Source organism: Leucopleurus acutus, assembly GCF_964270905.1.
Source record: "Leucopleurus acutus genome assembly, chromosome: 3".
NCBI lineage: Eukaryota > Metazoa > Chordata > Mammalia > Artiodactyla > Delphinidae > Leucopleurus > Leucopleurus acutus.
Window position 1 is genome coordinate 134,020,206 of NC_139145.1, and position 19,538 is coordinate 134,039,743.

The window sequence follows — 19,538 nt, forward strand, 5'->3', positions numbered from 1 at the left end:
TCAGTGGGAAGGATGAGTTATAGGGGATTAGACTGCTCTAGTGAAACTGGTGTGCTTATAGTTTTGTACTGATATGTGTCAATCAGGATAGGAGTTTCTGTCTTATAAGAAATAAGATAGGGTACAGTTTAGTATGTGGTCATACAAATATGGTTTCTCTGAGCAATCATATGATTTTTATAGAGTAAGATAGAGAATACTACTAAGAACTTCTAGATATAATAAATAAGCCAGAGATCACCTCTTCTAGATATACTGTAATTGGGTTGCCTTTTGATTAGCAATGATGGTGTCATCTCCCATATGTATATTCTAGGTCTGAGGATGTCTCCATAAGAATTACATGCTTTTAAATTTTAGTGATCTGTTAGATGAAATCCATTTATATTTATAATGGTAGATGAAACTGCCAAGTTTTCTAAACACCTCCAAGTAAGTATATAAGAGCATAAATGGTAAGTGTTATTGCTTATTACACTGGGTATCTTGATACAAGATTCTATTCCAGCTTTCATTTTTGAACTTCTCATGGTCTGCTTGGATCCATGATTCTGTTTTCCAGCCGACCATAGGGAAGTTATCAATCTTTCTCCTCTACCTATAAATAAAGTCATTTGAAAATATTTTTATTTGGCTGTATAATCACCCTAATTTGAAATGCTTTTCTTATAGATCTGAATATCCTAGACTGGAACTTGCATAATCTTGTTGCTATAGCCCTTGGATCTTCTGTATACATCTGGAATGGGGATAATCACAATAGGATTGAAAATATAGACTTAAGTGTCACTTGTAACTATATATCTTCTGTGTCCTGGACAAAAGAGGGAACCTGCCTGGCAGTTGGCACCAGCGAGGGAGAAGTGCAAGTACTGGTCAGCTTTTTCTTTCTCATAATGTGTTCTGTATAGTTGCTAGATAACTGAGATTGGCTTTTAATAACAGCTTATTATAAAATAAAGAAAATATAGTAGATGTGGTACTTGAAGCTATGAGGAGTAAGAGGATATACCATTTTGGGTCTTTTCTGAATGGTGTTTAATGAGGATGTAGGGATACTCTGCTTAGTTTTTTCACACAAGCTTTCTTTCTGTCACATTTCCTTTTCCCCCCTCCGTTCTTCTCTCGGACTAAAGTTGGACTTAGGAGATCCCCAGTTTTAGGACTTTGGAGAGAAGAAAACAACCTTCCAGTCTTCCTTTCTCACCTTAAGCCATGATCAGGAGTAGAGTTACTTAAAATGAGTGAATTTTTTTCTAATAGGCTCTCTGAAATGGGAGCTTACCAAGTTTCCATCAATCTATCTAATTTCTCATGTACCATTATTGTTATCGTTGTTTATTAGCAATAGTGTAAACAATATCGCTCAGGTGTTCAATGACTTTGGAGGGCCACAGATGGCTCTACTGTTTTCTCATCTCTGTAATGATACTGGATACTATGAGGGTTAGGTCATGATTTCTTCTTATGCCAAAGTTCTCATTCCTAATATGGGTCAGAATATCATTGATAGCTGGCAGAAAAGGAGTCTCTTAGCAGTGAATAGAATTCCTGACTTTACAAAGTGTCTAGGCATTCAAACTTTATTTGTTGATAACTATAGGTAAATTTCCAGGTTTGGAATTCCCACAGTTTGAAGGAACTAGAAGTGTCATAGTGATTCTCAACCCTTTGCAACCCATTGACTTCACCTGGAGAACTTTAAAATAAATGCCATATCCCCAGGCTCTTACTCCCACCATTAAATCAGAATGGCTAGCACCCATAGCCTGCTCCCTCAATGATCCTAATATGCAGACAGCATTGAAAACTGCTGACTAGGGTTAGAGGTGCCAAACTTTCACTTAGCATAAGGACTGGCTATATCATCACTAGTTGGCTATCAGGCCTTTGAGAAGACCGTGGGTTGTGAAAATGCTACATAACCATGCTTGTTCATTTTTTTCAGTTATGGGATGTGGTCACTAAAAAGCGACAGAGAAATATGCTTGGTCATTTGTCAGTAGTTGGAGCTCTAAGCTGGAATAACTACATCCTTAGCAGGTGAGTAGTGTCTTACTGGAACCAATTATATTTGCATCACCAATTGACTATGGGTGCTGAGTGAACAGAACTGCAATATTTAAAACCAAAACCAAAGTAAAACAAAGCAGACATGATTAGTAACAGTTATGATTCTACCTGTCAGGTATTCAGACCTGGTGCTATAAGCGGTCCAGTGGCCGCGTGTACCATGGTGGCTCTGTGCCTAAAGCATGTACTCATACTGAGATGTGATGTTCAGGATTCATTAGATTGTTCAGATAAAATGTAAAACTCTGTTTAAGCAAAAAGTTTCTCTGTACCAAGTAATACCTACTAGAGGGATATTTTTTTGAAATGGGTATTTATTGATATCAGTATCACTAATTTGGAATATGTTAAGCTTTCTGGGGGGCACATTTCCAATTCACAGACCCACAGAGGTTAGAGCTGGAAGGAACCTCATAGATTAACCGGTTCAGTGATTCTCAGACTTGAGAGTGTGTCAGAATCCCTGGAGGGCTCCTCAAAACCCAGATTGCTGCTCTCACTCTGGGAATTTCTGATTCAGTAGGTCTGAGGTGTGCTGATAATATGCATTTCTAATTTCCCAAGTGATGCTGACACTTTATCACTTTTGAGAACTACTGATTTAGTCATCTAACTGCTTCTTTTTGACCAGGAACGTTAAGCAACTTGTCCCTGTGAGCCTACATAATTGGTCTAAATACGTATTTAATAACAGTCATTCATCTTCATACTGTATTTCTTAAAGTAGATTTAAATTTAAATAAAATTTGAAGCCTTTTACAATTTCTTTAAGTAGCACAGATGTAAATTTGATATTTTAATACCTTGTGATTATAGGCCAGACTTAAAACTACTTAAGCAAATTGCTCTTATATAGACCTAAATATTTACCCTGTGAAGTTGTTGTACTCTGGTCAATTCTATACTCGAGTTCCTTTTACAATCTATTTACATTGCTTAAGTTTAGTTTCATTATCCATGAGGAACATGAACAAACACTTTCTTATAATCATAGCAGCTAACATTTTAGAATACTCTGTGCCAGGCAATGTGCTAACTCTTTAGGTGTGTAATCACGTTTTAATCCCTGCAATGACATTATAAAGTGGTTTATATCCCTCCACCCTCTTTTTCCGAGGAGTAAACTGAGACACCAGCCTGAGGTCACATGGTTAACGTAAGGGGAAGAGTCAGGCTTCGAACCAGGTGGTCTGGCCACACAGTCCATACTGTTCATCAAAATGCTATCTGGGCTGTGCCTAAGTAGTTTTTAAAAATCTGATACTGCACTTTGAGAAACTTCAGAAATAATTGTAGGCAGTTATTTACTTTCTTCTTGGAGAAAACTAGTCCAGAAAGAGTTCATTATCTTTGTGAGACAGGACCCTTATCATCATTTGGATCCAAATCACTGAGAGTGGAGACATTTTTGAATCATATTGCAGTTTGCTGTGACATTCAGATAGTTTTATATTCTTTTTAGATATTAGTAGCATGAGCAAACTAATAGTAGATCTGTAGATTAATAGAAAAAGGAAATAATACATTTTTATGTCTAACACATATATCATACACATATGCCATTTCATTAAGATAATATGAAATATTCTGAATTCCAGAAAAGTAATATTTCCTGGGTTCAGTACATAAACTACTATCTGGGAAAATATGATAATCTTCTAAATTTATTTTTTCCATGCCTGTATTAAAGCCATTAAAGTTAAAGCCATTAACTTTAAAGCATCATATTAAAGCCATTAGAGTTATCTATCAAAATATATCTTTTAAATATCCAGTTTTGAAACTCTGCCAAGCACATCTATTTCACTTGTGGGAAGAATCACCCAGGCAGAATACTCCATCCTTATTAACTCAAGAAATGTCTATGTTTTGAATCTGTCCTAAGGGGTCTTTCAGGAGTTTGAACAATACTTTCTTTCATGTTATGCTTATGCAGCATTAGGGCTCAAGTTTTCTGTCCTAAACCTGCCCCTTTACCTCTGGGCAGTGGGTCGAGACTGGGCCGTGTTTATCATCACGATGTTCGGGTAGCCCAGCACCATGTTGGAATTCTTCACCACAAGCAAGCTGTGTGTGCCCTGAAGTGGTCGCCGGGTGGCAGGCTGCTTTCCAGTGGCTGTAGTGACGGACTACTGACTATATGGCCCCATGATCCAGGTGTGAATGCACAGGGTCACCCGCTAAACGTCATACCCCAACCTACAGCAGTCAAGGTAATAAATCCAACAGTTTTGAAAGTTGTGCTTGCGCTGGAGGTTAGTTAAGCATGGGGCATCTGGTGTAAAGTTAGTTAACATATAGTTTTGCTGAAGTGACAAGACAAAAGATCTGCAGAGAGCTGTTTCCTGGAAAGAGCTGCTTACATTCTTCGATGTCTTATCAGAAATAAATTGAATTGAACTAAGAGTTTCTGGAGACCTGGGCAAGCCAAACCTTGTGGCAGCTACTACCTGGGGAATCATAAGAACAGTCACTAGTGTAAATACTTTCACACTCACCACCAACTAGCCAACTAGTATAGCAGGAGCAGCAGCAGACTCAGAGGTTGACGTCTGTGTGATTTCTCTCATGATGGAGATTCTAGTTTTGCCAAAACAGCTTGTTTATAGTAAAAGCTAACTGGAAGTAGGGTATTGAAGAAAATGATTGCTAATAAACACAAAGATACTCTCTAAAAAACATAAAAATATTCTATGATGAAACTGGGGTCCATGGGCTCAGGAGAATTTCTCAGCCTTTTCAAATTGTATGCAAAATTTTGTGTTTACTGAAATAGCCCTCTTATCCAGCCCAGTCAGGGGTGTAGCTGAAGGGTTATTTAAAAAAGACTACTAAGGTAGGTAACCATAAGATATGATACATATATATTGCAAATATTTTATTTCAACTGAAAATTAAATTGTACATTTATTCACAATACAAGGTCAAGGTCTTTACTTTGAAGGTAGGTTGACTGATTAGCGTTCTTCACTGTCTTTCTTATATGAACTACAACCATATTTCATTGTTTACGTTTTCTATTTATGGTATTTATTCTGGTTATCTATTGTTGTGTAACAAATTACCCTAAAACCTAGTGGCTTAACACAACGATTATTTTATTATCTCTTATGGTTTCTGGGGGTCAGACTTTGGGAAGGGCTCTTCTCAGCAGTTCTGGCTCAGGGTCTCTCATGGGGTTGTAGTCAGACAGTGACTGAAGCTAAAAGTGCTGGGAGCTGGCACAGCTGTTGGATGGCTAGTCATCCTTCCCTCTTCATGTGGTCTCAGAGCTTCTCCACATTGGGTCACTTTGGGCTTCCTCACAACATGGCAGTCTTAAGAGATTTGGACTTTGTGGCTCAGGGCAACAGGGCCAGTGCTTCAGAGAACAAGGTGAAAGCGGCATCACCTTTTATAACTAATTCCACAAGTCACGCAGTGACACTGTTCGTGCATTCTGTTGTTTGTAAGCCAGTCACAGCCCTCCCAGATTCAAAGGGAGTAGAATGAGATTCCACATATTGATGGAGGATGTTGGTAAAGGGTATGTGGGATGGGAGATTAATTTTTAACTCCAATTAAGCTTAAACTCAGGATGAGATTAATGTACTCATTTGATGCTGGTGTTGTAAAAAGTTACAACTATTTGGAAACCTATATCAGCACTTCTGAAGCTTGGAATTTACCTAAAAAAATAATATATGAGAAACAAAAGACATATGCCAGAATGTATTTATTATAGTATTCTTTTTTTTAATTTTTAAATTTTATTTATTTTTTATACAGCAGTTTCTTATTAGTCATCAATTTTATACACATCAGTGTATACATGTCAATCCCAATCTCCCAATTCATGACACCCCCCACCCCCAATTTCCCCCCTTGGTGTCCTTATGTTTGTTCTCTACATCTGTGTCTCTATTTCTGCCCTGCAAACCGGTTCATCTGTACCATTTTTCTAGGTTCCACATAAATGTGTTAATATACGATATTTGTTTTTCTCTTTCTGACTTACTTCACTCTGTATGACAGTCTCTAGATCCATCCACGTCTCTGCAAATGACCCAGTTTCGTTCCTTTTTATGGCTGAGTAATATTCCATTCTATATATGTACCACATCTTCTTTATCCATTCCTCTGTCGATGGGCATTTAGGTTGCTTCCATGACCTGGTTATTGTAAATAGTGCTGCAATGAAGGTTGGGGTGCATGTGTCTTTTAGAATTACGGTTTTCTCTGGGTATATGCCCAGGAGTGGGATTGCTGGGTCATATGGTACTTCTATTTTTAGTTTTTTTAAGGAACGTCCGTACTGTTCTCCATAGTGTCTGTATCAATTTACATTTCCACCAACAGTCCAAGAGGGTTCTCTTTCCTCCACACCCTCTCCAGCATTTGTTGTCTGTAGATTTTCTGATGATGGCTATTCTGACTGGTGTGAGGTGATACCTCATCGTAGTTTTGATTTACATTTCTCTAATAATTAGTGATGTTGAGCAGCTTTTCATGTGCTTCTTGGCCATCTGTATGTCTTCTTTGGAGAAATGTCTATTTAGGTCTTCTGCCCATTTTGGGATTGGATTGTTTGTTTTTTTAATATTGAGCTGCATGAGCAGTTTATATATTTTGGAGGTTAATCCTTTGTCCATTGATTTGTTTGCAAATATTTTCTCCCATTCTGAGGGCTGTCTTTTCATCTCGTTTGTAGTTTCCTTTGCTTTGCAAAAGCTTTTAAGTTTCATTAGGTCCCATTTGTTTATTTTTGTTTTAATTTCCATTACTCTAGGACATGGATCAGAAAAGATCTTTCTGTAATTTATGTCAAAGAGTCTTCTTCCTATGTTTTCCTTTAAGAGTTTTATAGTGTCCGGTCTTACATTTAGGCCTCTAATCCATTTTGATTTTATTTTTGTGTATGGTGTTAGGGAGTGTTCTAATTTCATTCCTTTACATGTGGCTGTCCAGTTTTCCCAGCACCACTTACTGAAGAGGCTGTCTTTTCTCCATTGTGTATCCTTGCCAACTTTGTCATAGCTTAGTTGACCATAGGTGCGTGGGTTTATCTCTGGGCTTTCTATTCTGTTCCATTTACCTATATATCTGTTTTTGTGCCAGTACCATATTGTCTTCATTACTGTAGTTTTGTAGTATAGTCTGAAGTGAGGGAGTCTGATTCCTCCAGCTCCGTTTTTTTCCCTCAAGACTGCTTTGGCAATTTGGGGTCTTTTGTGCCTCCATACAAATTTTAAGATTTTTTTCTTATAGTTCTGTAAAAAATACCACTGGTAATTTCATAGGGATTGCACTGAATCTGTAGATTGCTTTGGGTAATATAGTCATTTTCACAATATTGATTCTTCCAATCCAAGAACATGGTATATCTCTCCATCTGTTTGTATCATCTTTAATTTCTTTCATCAGTGTCTTATAGTTTTCTGCATACAGGTCTTTTTTCTCCTTATGTACATTTATTCCTAGTTATTTTATTCTTTTTGTTGCAATGGTAAATGGGAGTGTTTCCTTAATTTCTCTTTTAGATATTTCATCATTAGTGTATAGGAATGCAAGAGATTTCTGTGCATTAAGTTTGTATCCTGCTACTTTACCAAATTCATTGATTAGCTCTAGTAGTTTCCTGGTGGCATCTTTAGGATTCTCTATGTATAGTATCATGTCACCTGCAAACAGTGACAGCTTTACTTCTTCTTTTCTGATTTGTATTCCTTTTATTTCTTTTTCTTCTCTGATTACCATGGCTAGGACTTCCAAAACTACGTTGAATAATAGTGGCAAGAGTGGACAACTTTGTCTTGTTCCTGGTCTTAGAGGAAATGCTTTCAGTTTTTCACCATTGAGAATGATGTTTGTTGTGGGTTTGTTATATATGGCCTTTATTATGTTGAGGTAGGTTCCCTCTGTGCCCAGTTTCTGGAGAGTTTTTATCATAAATGGGTGTTGAATTTTGTCAAAAGCTTTTTATGCATCTATTGGGATAAGCATATGGTTTTTACTCTTCAATTTGTTAATATGGTGTACCACATTGATTTATTTGTGTACATTGAAGAATGCTTGTATCCCTGGGATAAATCCCACTTGATCATGGTGTATTATCCTTTTAATGTCTTGTTGGATTCTGTTTGCTTGTATTTTATTGAGGATTTTTGAATCTATATTCATCAGTGATATTGGTCTGTAATTTTCTTTTTTTGTAGTATTTTTATCTGGTTTTGGTATCAGGGTGATGGTGGCCTCATAGAATGAGTTTGGGAGTGTTCCTTTCTCTGCAATTTTTTGGAAGAGTTTGAGAAGGATGGGTGTTAGTTCTTCTCTAAATGTTTGATGGAATTCGCCTGTGAAGCTATCTGGTCCTGAACTTTCGTTTGTTGGAAGATTTTAAATCACAGTTTCAATTTCATTACTTGTGATTGGTCTGTTCATATTTTCTGTTTCTTCCTGGTTCAGTCTTGGAGGGATATACCTTTCTAAGAATTTGTCCATTTCTTCCAGGTTGTCCTTTTTATTGGCATAGTGTTGCTTGTAGTAGTCTCTTAGGATGCTTTGTATTTCTGCGGTGTCCATTGTAACTTCTCCTTTTTCATTTCTAATTTTTTTGATTTGAGTCCTCTCCGTCTTTTTCGTGATGAGTCTGGCTAAAGGTTTCTCAATTTTGTTTATCTTCTCAAAGAACCATCTTTTAGTTTTCTTGATCTTTGCTATTGTTTTCTTTGTTTCTATTTCATTTATTTCTGCTCTGATCTTTATGATTTCTTTCCTTCTACTAACTTTGGGTTTTGTTTGTTCTTCTTTCTCTAGTTCCTTTAGGTGTAAGGTTAGATTGTTTATTTGAGATTTTTCTTGTTTCTTGAGGTGTGCTTGTATTGCTATAAACTTCCTTCTTAGAACAGTTTTTCCTGCATCCCATAGGTTTTGGATTGTTGTATTTTCGTTGTAATTTTTCTCTAGGTATATTTTGATTTCCTCTTTGTTCTTCAGTGATCTCTTGCTTATTTAGTAATGTATTGTTTAGCCTCCATGTGTTTGCGTTTTTTACGTTTTTTTCCCTGAATTGATTTCTAATCTCATAGCATTGTTGTTGGAAAAGATGCTTGATATGATTTCAATTTTCTTAAATTATTGAGGCTTGATTTGTGACTCAAGATGTGATCTATCCTGGAGAATGTTCTGTGTGCACTTGAGAAGAAAGTGTAATCTGCTCTTTTTGGATGGAATGTCCTATAAATATCAATTAAATCTATCTGACCTATTATGTCATTTAAAGCTTGTGTTTCCTTATTAATTTTCTGTGTGGGTGATCTCTCCATTGGTGTAAGTGAGGTGTTAAAGTCCCCCACAATTATTGTGTTACTGTCGATTTCCTCTTTTATATATGTTAGCAGTTGCCTTATGTATTGAGGTTCACCTATGTTGGGTGCATATATATTTACAATTGTTATATCTTCTTCTTGAATTGATCCCTTGATCATTATGTAGTGTCCTTCCTTTTCTCTTGTAACATTCTTTATTTTAACGTCTATTTTATCTGATATGAGTATTGCTACTCCAGCTTTCTTTTGATTTCCATTTGCATGGAATATTGTCTTCCATCCCCTCACTTTCAGTCTGTATGTGTCCCTAGATCTGAAGTGGGTCTCTTGTAGACAGCATATATATGGGTGTTGTTTTTGTATCCATTCAGCAAGCCTGTGTCTTTTGGTTGGAGCATTTAATCCATTCATGTTTAAGGTAATTATCAATATGTATGTTCCTGTTACCATTTTCTTAATTGTTATGTGTTTGTTTTTGTAGGTCCTTTTCTTCTCTTGTGTTTCCCACTTAGAGAAGTTCCTTTAGCATTTGTTGTCGAGCTGGTTTGGTGTGCTGAATTCTCTTAGCTTTTGCTTGTTCATAAAGCTTCTGATTTCTCTGTTGAATATGAATGAGATCCTTGATGGGTAGAGTAATCTTGGCTGTAGGTTATTCCCTTTCATCACTTTAAATATATTGTGCCATGTGCCACTCCCTTCTGGCTTGTAGAGTTTCTACTGAGAAATCAGCTGTTAACCTTACGGAGTTCCCTTGTATATTATTTGTCGTTTTTCCCTTGTTGCTTTCAATAATTTTTCTTTGTCTTTAATTTTTGTCAGTTTGATTACTCTGTGTCTCAGCATGTTTTCCCTTGGGTTTGTGCTGCCTGGGGCTCTCTGTGCTTCCTGGACTTTGGTGGCTATTTCCTTTCCCATGTTAGGGAATTTTTGACTATAATCTCTTCAAATATTTTCTCGGGTCTTTCTCTCTCTCTTCTCCTTCTTGGACCCCTATAATGCAAATGTTGTTTAATTTTGTCCCAGAGGTCTCTTAGGCTGTCTTCATTTCTTTTCATTCTTTTCTCTGTATCCTGTTCCACAGCAGTGAATTCCACCATTCTGTCTTCCAGGTCACTTATAGGTTCTTCTGTCTCAGTTATTCTGCTATTGATTCCTTGTAGTGTATTTTTCATTTCAGTTATTGTATTGTTCATCTCTGTTTGTTTGTTCCTTAATTCTTATAGGTGTTTGTTCCTTAATTATTCTAGGTCTTTGTTAAACATTTCTTGAATCTTCTCGATCTTTGCCTCCATTCTTTTTCCGAGGTCCTGGATCATCTTCACTATCATTATTCTGAAAAATTTTTTCTGGTTGCCTATCTTTACTTCATTTTGTTGTTTTTCTGGGGTTTTATCTTGTTCCTTCATCTGGTACATAATCCTCTGCCTTTTCATTTTGTCTATCTTTCTGTGAATTTGGTTTTGTTCCACAGGCTGCAGAATTGTAGCTTTTCTTGCTTCTGCTGTCTGCTCTCTGATGGATGAGGCTATCTAAGAGGCTTGTGCAAGCTTCCTGATGGGAGGGACTGGTGGTGGGTAGAGCTGGGTGTTGCTCTGGTGGGCAGAGCTCAGGAAAACTTTAATCCGCTTGTCTGCTGTTGGGTGGGGCTGGGTTCCCTCCCTGATGGTTGTTTGGCCTGAGGCAACCCAACACTGGAGCCTACCTGGCTCTTTGGTGGGGCTAATGGCCAACTCTGGGAGGGCTCATGCCAAGGAGTACTTCCCAGAACTTCTGCTTCCACTGTCCTTGTCCCCGTGGTGAGCCACAGCCACCCCCTGCCTCTACAGGAGACCCTCCAACACTAGCAGGTAGGTCTGGTTCAATCTCCTATGGGGTCACTGCTCCTTCCCCTGGGTCTCGATGTGCACACTACTTAGTGTGTGCCCTCCAAGAGTGGAGTCTCTGTGTCCCCCAGTCCTGTCAAAGTCCTGCAATCAAATCCCACTAGCCTTCAAAGTCTGATTCTCTAGGAATTCCTCCTCCCATTGCCAGACCTGCAGGTTAGGAAGCCTGACCTGGGGCTCAGAACCTTCACTCCAGTGCGTTGACTTCTGTGGTATAAGTGTTCTGCAGTTTGTGAGTCACCCCCCCAGCAGCTATGGGATTTGATTTTACTGTGATTGCGCCCCTCGTACCATCTCATTGTAGTTTCTCCTTTGTCTTTGGATGTGGGGTATCTTTTTGGTGAGTTCCAATGTCTTCCTATCGATGATTGTTCATCAGTTAGTTGTGATTCCAGTGCTCTCACAAGAGGGAGTGAGCGCACATCCTTCTACTCCACCATCTTGAACCCTATTAAAGTATTCTTTATAAAAACAAACAACAAAAACACAACCCCCCCAAATCCACTTCTTTTCAAAAAACTCAGCCCAAGCCAATGCAAACCAAACCAAAATAAGATAAAAAATCAACCTGAGTCCAGAATTAGAACAAATATTAATTAGAGTATAATAATGTGATGGAATATTGTGGATTACTAAAAATGATAACTATGAAAAATAAACATGGAAAGCCATATAATAAGTGAAAACAACAGAAAAATAAAGTAGTATATACATCATGCTTAGTACTTTATAAAATACTTTTACATATAGAAGATAATATGTAAAAATGAGAATAGTTGCCAGGATGATTGATAAGGATATACAGATAAATATGACTGAAATATTTGTTAAAATGTTTTTTAAAGTTACTGTTATTAGCCATTTCAATTATCAATATAAATGTATAATATTAAATTCTGTTTTTCAGAATTAACAATAACAATTTATAACTAAAGAAAAGGCAATTTTATTTTCTAAAATGTATTAAGATTTGAAATACATGAGATTTTCTTGTGTGGTGAGCAAGCATGTATAGCTCCCCATTCTTTTCTATTCCCTCTCTGACCTAGAACCTAAGGACACAGGTAGACAAACCAGAGGAAGACTGTATTTTATAACCAGATGCTAGGGGCACATGTCAACTCTTCCAGCAGCAGATTTTTGCCCCAGAGGATGTGTTGAATGAAGTTTTTCAAACATGTTATTGTGTGGTTTTTCTATGTTTAAAATATTTGCAATTGTTATCTAAATTTGAAGAAGGCACCAATATGTGATTTCTAGTCCCTGAGAAGTAAGCTCTGGAGAGTAAAGTAGCTCTTGCCTTTGGATCAGAGGTCCTGGAAATCTGCCACAGGGACAGAGCTCTGGAGCTTCTGCTTATATGCGTGCAGCTCATTCATGAGTTCACCTTCTCCAAAGCTGACCTGCCTGTGTGATTATTTGGAACTTTAAAGGCCATGGATTGGTGTCCCTGGCAGTCTGAAATCCTCGCTGTTGGAGGAGGAATGAAGGATGGACACTTACACATCCTGGACATCAATACTGAGCAGAGCATCCAGACCCCAAGCACAAACTCACAGGTAAATGTCTCTCAGGGAGTTTACCTTCATTCTGGTCTTCTAGAATCTTGTGAAAATAACTTATGATAGAGCATAGGACCCAAACACACCTCTCTTTACCTGCTATGTCTACAGGAATTTCAGTTCTTAAGAGTTTCTTTTTGTAAAACCTTCTTCATCTGTGAGTTGAAAGTTAATTTAACTTGTGTGTCCTTTCTTTTTCATTTCCCTTCTTTCTCAGCACTGCTTTGACTGAGAAACTTGAGAGTAGTCTGACTGTTCCTGGACAGTGATCATAGCCCACTTCAGTTCATAGGTTCATTGTGCCTAAGCCTATTTGTATATTTAGTCTTTTGTTGCCTTGGGATAAACTTTCCTAGAACTAACATAATTCCTCTAATAACCTAACCCCATGTATGGACTGGAGGATAGATGTGGACAGAGCACACTGCCTAGAATCAGTTTAAAATGCATTCAGTGAATCAGAAATTGCCATAATTCTATATTTTGGGTGTCATTATTACAGATTTGTTCCCTAGTCTGGCTACCTAAGACAAAGGAGATCGCAACTGGCCAAGGGTCTCCTAAGAATGATGTGACTGTGTGGTCCTGTCCTGCTCTGGCCAGGTCACGTGGGTTTTTTGGTAAGTAAATAGGTAAGTAAAATTCCATGTCCCTATTGCAAAGTGAGCTGCTACTGGTGGAAAAATCCATGAATGGAAGATTTTCTCCTTCTGGTTCTTTGAAGTATATATTTTATCAGAGAAAAAAGCCCTACACCCACCACACCTCTGGTGTGAGTGTTTCTGAATTTGATTGCTCGTCACTTATAACTGTCATGTCTTCTTGCATTCGTGTATGCAGTGATGATTGTGGACGGTTTTCAAAATGTGTTTCCGAACTCTGGAGTTAGCATTATGACTCATCTTACCCTATTTTGCAGAAGAACCAGCAGAGCTGAAATGTGTGGGAGATAAGGAAGTATGAAAAGGGTGAGACATTGTTGTATGTGGGGGGACCACTCCAGACTGTGAGACTCTGGGGAGCCTCTGCCCTTTCAAGGCAGACTGCTGTTCTTTGTCAGCGTAGTTCTGTAAATGTTTACTGGTTACTTCTTGAGAGCAAGACCCCATGATGGAGAACAAGACCCGGGCCTTGTCCTCAAGAACCTTAAATGCTCTTTGGTGCAATCTGAAATGTTAAAGGGGGCTTAGGGAAATAGGGAGACAGAAGTGTTGGCTAATGAAGGAACAGAGCACTGGCATCAAGTCTTTTGTAGATCTCTGATTACATATTCTATCTTCTTCCTCTTGCCACTCAACTTGTCTTCTGGTCATCCCTGGAAGTTATTTATTCAACATTTATTTATTTAGCATCTACTATGTGCCAGGCACTTTTTATGGCACTGGGAATACACAGGTGAACCAGACAGACAATATCCTTGCCCTCATGGAGCTCACACTTTTGTGGGAGCAGACAGACAAAAACCAAATATATACAATATTAGGTAGTGATAACACCATGACTCTCTTTGGAGAGTCTGAGAATGTTATTGGCCACAACAAAACACCCTTAACAGAAAGACTTCCTGCTTCTGCGGTCAGGCTGGCTGGAGCTCAGGTTAGCCTCAAAATGAGTATATATCCTTCAGCTGTTATACTGTGTGACTAGGTGAATAAAAATACAGGCATGGTACAGCCACTATGGAGAACAGTATGTAGGTTCCTTAAAAAATTAAAATAGAACTACCATACAACCCAGCAATCCCACTACTGGGCATATACCCTGAGAAAACCATAATTCAAAAAGAGTCATGTACCACAATGTTCATTGCAGCTCTATTTACAATAGCCAGGACATGGAAGCAACCTAAGTGTCCATTGACAGTTGAATGGATAAAGAAGATGTGACACATATATACAATGGAGTATTACTCAGCCATAAATAGAAACGAAATTGAGTTATTTGTAGTGAGGTGGATGGACCTAGAGTCTGTCATACAGAGTGAAGTAAGTCAGAAAGAGAAAAACAAATACCATATGCTAACACATATATATGGAATCTTTAAAAAAAAATGGTTCTGAAGAACCTAGGGACAGGTTGGGAATAAAGACGCAGACCTACTAGAGAATGGACTTGAGGACATGGGGAGGGGGAAGGGTAAGCTGGGACAAAGTGAGAGAGTGGCATGGACATATAAACACTACCAAATGTAAAATAGATAGCTAGTGGGAAGCAGCCGCATAGCACAGGGAGATCAGCTCGGTGCTTTGTGACCACCTAGAGGGGTAGGATAGGGAGGGTGGCAGGGAGATGCAAGAGAGAGGAGATATGGGGGTATATGTATATGTATAGCTGATTCACTTTGTTATAAAGCTGAAACTAATGCATCATTGTAAAGCAATTATACTCCAATAAAGACATTAAAAAAAAAATACAGGCAGCTCTTGACAGAGCCACTTCAGTACCAGCATGAGTGCAGGAGAAGCATGAGTTGGTCCTTTGCATATATTTAATCACAATTCACCAGACCTTTTCAGTTTAGAGAAACACTTAAAATCAAGCCTCAAAACCCAGTTCTTTACAAAATTATAATTCCAGCAGCTAGATAGGTCCATCAGCTAGGTGGGAGTACTGATAGATACTTGAACCATTTGCTGATGCTTAGAATAAGGAATGCACTTAGTGCGTTTTTGTTTCTCTGTCCTTAATAAGTTATACTTTTCTAGTTTTAATGACTTGTGAATTTTTTTCATTGATATTAGAGAGGTATCCAAAGGTACATTTAACCTTTTCTCCTTCCTTTAAAATGCTTTGGGCTGGAGAAGTTGCAGTTAATTTTGAACTTTTAGACACTAATTTTCATCTCTAACTTAGTAGTTTCTGCTGTGTACGAGATTTCCCCAAAGTGTTTAGCAGGAAGATTGTTTTACAAACACACATCATGTGGTCAGATAAATTTGGAAATTCTGGGTTAAACAAGAACAGTTTTTCTTTCCTAAGAATGTCTCAAAGCCTTTGATATGTTATGTGTATTGGGAATCTCCAAGAGGAGTTACAGCGTTCTCTGTTTCCCAAATTCATCTGGGAAATCTTTGTATGGGAGCATCTTGGGGTTCTTGCTTGGTGAACATGCTTCAGGGGGCACTGCCACATGGCATGGGGCTGCTGAGGTCTTCAGCTTCTATGTGTTTTTACTGTCTGTCAATGTTTCCATTGTGGGTCAAGATCAGCACTGAAAAAAAAAAGAAATAGAATGGTATAGAATGGAAAAATGGAGAAGTAGGTATTATTTTGTGAATAACTTTTGTCATAGTTATCAGTACATTTGCATGTCTATGTATGGGGTCACTGCATAGAATGTAGTTTTGACAATGAGTTGTGGTCATAAAGCTGGAAAAAAGCTGTTCTAGATTGTGGTCATGCCCTTAGTAAGTCTCACCCTGTTACCCACAGTCATAATTCTCTGGGGGAAAATTTTAGTTAAAGAGGTCTCACCCACCTGACTACAGAAGAAAGATACCTTATAATTCCCCCTCCTATCCACCTCCCCGAGAGTTGTAATTTCCAAGGTTTGAAACAGTGGTAGGTAACTTTCTAGTCTATAAGTGAGATCTGGCCTTTGACTGGGTTTCATCAGTCCATTGCACATACGTCAGTATGTGGTCTCATTTATGGATGCAGCTGCATAAAGAAAACCAAACTTTGAATGCTTTCAGTGACAGTACTCTTGGCACGTGGAGATGTAAATCCTAAAAGAGGACCTTCATCTGAGATAAGGTGGCATTTCCCACTATCTAGTAAACTAAGATTGTCACTAATGTGAAAAATGTATTTCAAGAATGTTTTTGTTTCCATCCAAATGCCATATTCCTAACAAGTTCTAGAAGCAGCTCTCCATTTTTTAAGTCAAGATATTTTTCAAAGCCTGCTCTACAAAACATGTGGGATTTTTTCCCTGTTATTCCTTTTTCCACTTTCTCTTCCTCCTTCCTCGTCATCTTAACACATCATAATAAAGAATGAAAGAGTATTTATCACTGATTATATTTATTGAATAGGTTTAATTTAAAGCATTGGTATAATGATCTATATTTTCCTAACTAAATTAAGTTGCTTTTCATTTATATGGCTCAAATTAAAAAAATTTTACTTTTTAAAAACTAATGGATACTGGCCTTCATTAGAAAAAGAGATTCTTCTTTGCGTTGGATTTGGAGCGTGGTAAACAGTTAAAGCATTGAATTGGATTCTAGTTCTGGCTCTGCCATTAATCAGCTGTGTGACCTTAAACAAATTGCTCGATATTCTTAAATTTTTTCTTCATCTGTAAAATAAGAAGACGGCATTATATCTATAAATTTAAACGTTTTTAGTGCACCAACATGCCTAGGGCCAATCCCATGTCTCCTTGGTGGTGTGTCTGTGCACGTGTGTATGTGTATGTGCGTGTATGTGGTGTGTGCATGAAGGAGAGCATTGGGAGTTATGTGTTTAGATGGAAAAAGCCCCAAGTATCTAAGAAATGTCTCCTTTGGGAGTGGGATAGTGTATCTGCACGCCTGGCTGTTGAGAATCTTGTGTCAGAGAACAAGATTATTTCTGAAATTCCAGCTCTCAATTGAGTTGTAAGCAGTACTCCTCCTATGAGGGGGTGGCCACCCACCTCATTTGATTTTAGTTGTGCCCCCAAATACCTACCCAGTCAAAAACATATCCAACCTCTTTTTTCCTCTCATCTTCCCAGTCCCAGCTTTCTTTCACGGAGTCAGCTTTGTGGATTTTGGCCTGAAGTTTTTGATCGTGAAAGTTACTGTTGGATTAGGATAGATTTGGAAAGTATTTTCCAAGGAACCCTAGTAGTTTGAGATGTTCAAGTCAAAAGGACTCTGGTGAAATAAGTTTCAGAAATGCTGCCTATTATAGCCTCTTCTTCCAAATATTTCTAATGCATATAGCAGTTTTGAAATAAGGAATCCTGTATAATTTTCTTAACTTGGAGCTTCCAAATTAATATGAACATTAAAGACTCTTTTCATTTTTAATACCTATCAACCTCGTATAGAACTATTGTTCCACAGTGTTCTTTGAGAAATGATCAGACAGATAATAGAAAGAGGGTATTGTCTTCAGAATTCCATATGAAAGACTCATGTATGTTTTGTGAGACAGATTTTTGGGTCCTTTTCCATTAAGCTGCATCAGTTTATTTGATTAGTTTCTTTTTTTTTTTTTTTTGCGGTACGCGGGCCTCTCACCATTGTGGCCTCTCCTGTTGCGGAGCACAGGCTCCGGACACGCAGGCTCAGCGGCCATGCTCACGGGCCCAGCCGCTCCGCGGCATGTGGAATCCTCCCAGACCGGGGCACGAACCCGCGTCCCCCTGCATCGGCAGGCGGACTCTCAACCACTGCGCCACCAGGAAAGCCCTTGATTAGTTTCTTGAAACCAAGATCCCAAAAGGATGACTTTCAGGGAAGGATAAGAAGAGAGATAGAGTGTGTGGTAGGAGCACAGCCATGGTAATCCCTGGGTGTTGGTGGGTTACAGAAGATAGAACTAATAATGGTATAAGGCATGAGGGGTGTGGTGAGCTAAAAACTGGTCCACGTCAAAGCTATCCACGTCAAATCCCAGAAACCTGTGAGTGTGACTTTATTTGGTGAAAGGGTCTTTGCAGATGTAATTAAGTTGAAGATTTTGAGATGAGATCATTCTGGATTATCAAGATGGGCCCTAAATGTAATGCCAAGTGTCCTTATAAGAGGCACACAGAGGAGAACAGACACACAGAATCAGAGATGATGTGCCCACAGAAGCAGCGATTAGAGTGATGTGGCTACAATTTGGGGATGGCCAATGACTGCAGAAAGTAGAAGAGGCAGGGAATAGATCTTCCCTGCTTGCCAAATCCTTGATTTTGGACTTCTGGTCTGTGAGAGAATAAATTTCCGTTGTCTTTAGCTGTGCAGTTTGTGGTAATTTATTACAGCAGCCTTAGGGAACCAAAACAAGGGGGAAGAGCTCTGAAGGGCAACAGTGAAGCAAAACCTTAGCCACTTTAGGGTGTTACCCAGAGCCCTCCCTGACTGGTGTTTTCCATGGCAAAGGCGCAGTGGGAGCGCCAGCCCTGAATGTGGCAGGGGTTTGGAGAAGCCCTTTATCCTGGATGGGATTCCTGGCCCCAGTTTAGGTTGCTTCCCTGTCCTCAGCAACAGCCCTTGACATGTGGAACGTGAGCTGCCTGTCCTTCTTCCCACAGGCCACCGAGGCAGAGTGCTGCACCTGGCTTTGAGTCCAGACCAGACCCGGGTTTTTTCTGCCGCAGCTGATGGCACGGCCTGTGTGTGGAGTTGCTGCTAGTCACTCAGCCCCTCTCAGCTTCAGCTTCCTGATTTCTATGTGAGAATAATGATGTTGGCCTTGCCTTCTCCATGGTGTTGTCATGAGGCTCAAACAAGATGACGTGCTTTTCCTGAGGTGAATGCCTGTTCTCCCCACCTTCCTTCTCAGGTTACTTCACTTGCTCTGCTTCGTTCCATTGCATTTCCCAGACACCGTCTCTGACTCTATGCTTCTCTCTCTGATTTCCCCCTCCTCTTCCCCTTTTCTTCTTCTTCTCTCTCTGTCTTTTCCTCGTTAGAGGTGCATTTTCACTGCTATAGTCACAAGACTATCTACAGCAAAGATTTCTAAACGCTTCTTTGTCACTCGGCTTTTCTCCCAAGCTCCAGCCT

At 38.9% G+C, this 19,538-nt stretch overlaps 1 protein-coding gene across 3 annotated transcripts in view; it reads left to right on the forward strand.

Moving 5' to 3' along the window:
* CDC20B (cell division cycle 20B) overlaps positions 1-19,164 on the forward strand; it is a gene marked incomplete at both ends in the record, with an annotated part of 62,018 nt that extends 42,854 nt beyond the window's left edge. Inside the window, 6 exons of one of the 3 annotated variants that reach the window (XM_082836800.1) lie at positions 673-869; positions 1,949-2,043; positions 4,061-4,286; positions 12,697-12,822; positions 13,328-13,445; positions 19,064-19,164. In XM_082836800.1, coding sequence (XP_082692926.1) covers positions 673-869; positions 1,949-2,043; positions 4,061-4,286; positions 12,697-12,822; positions 13,328-13,445; positions 19,064-19,164 — 863 coding nt within the window. The remainder of the gene's footprint in view (positions 1-672; positions 870-1,948; positions 2,044-4,060; positions 4,287-12,696; positions 12,823-13,327; positions 13,446-19,063) is intronic. The other 2 variants (XM_082836801.1, XM_082836802.1) reach the window with 2 other exon arrangements.
* Positions 19,165-19,538: the final 374 nt, after the last annotated feature.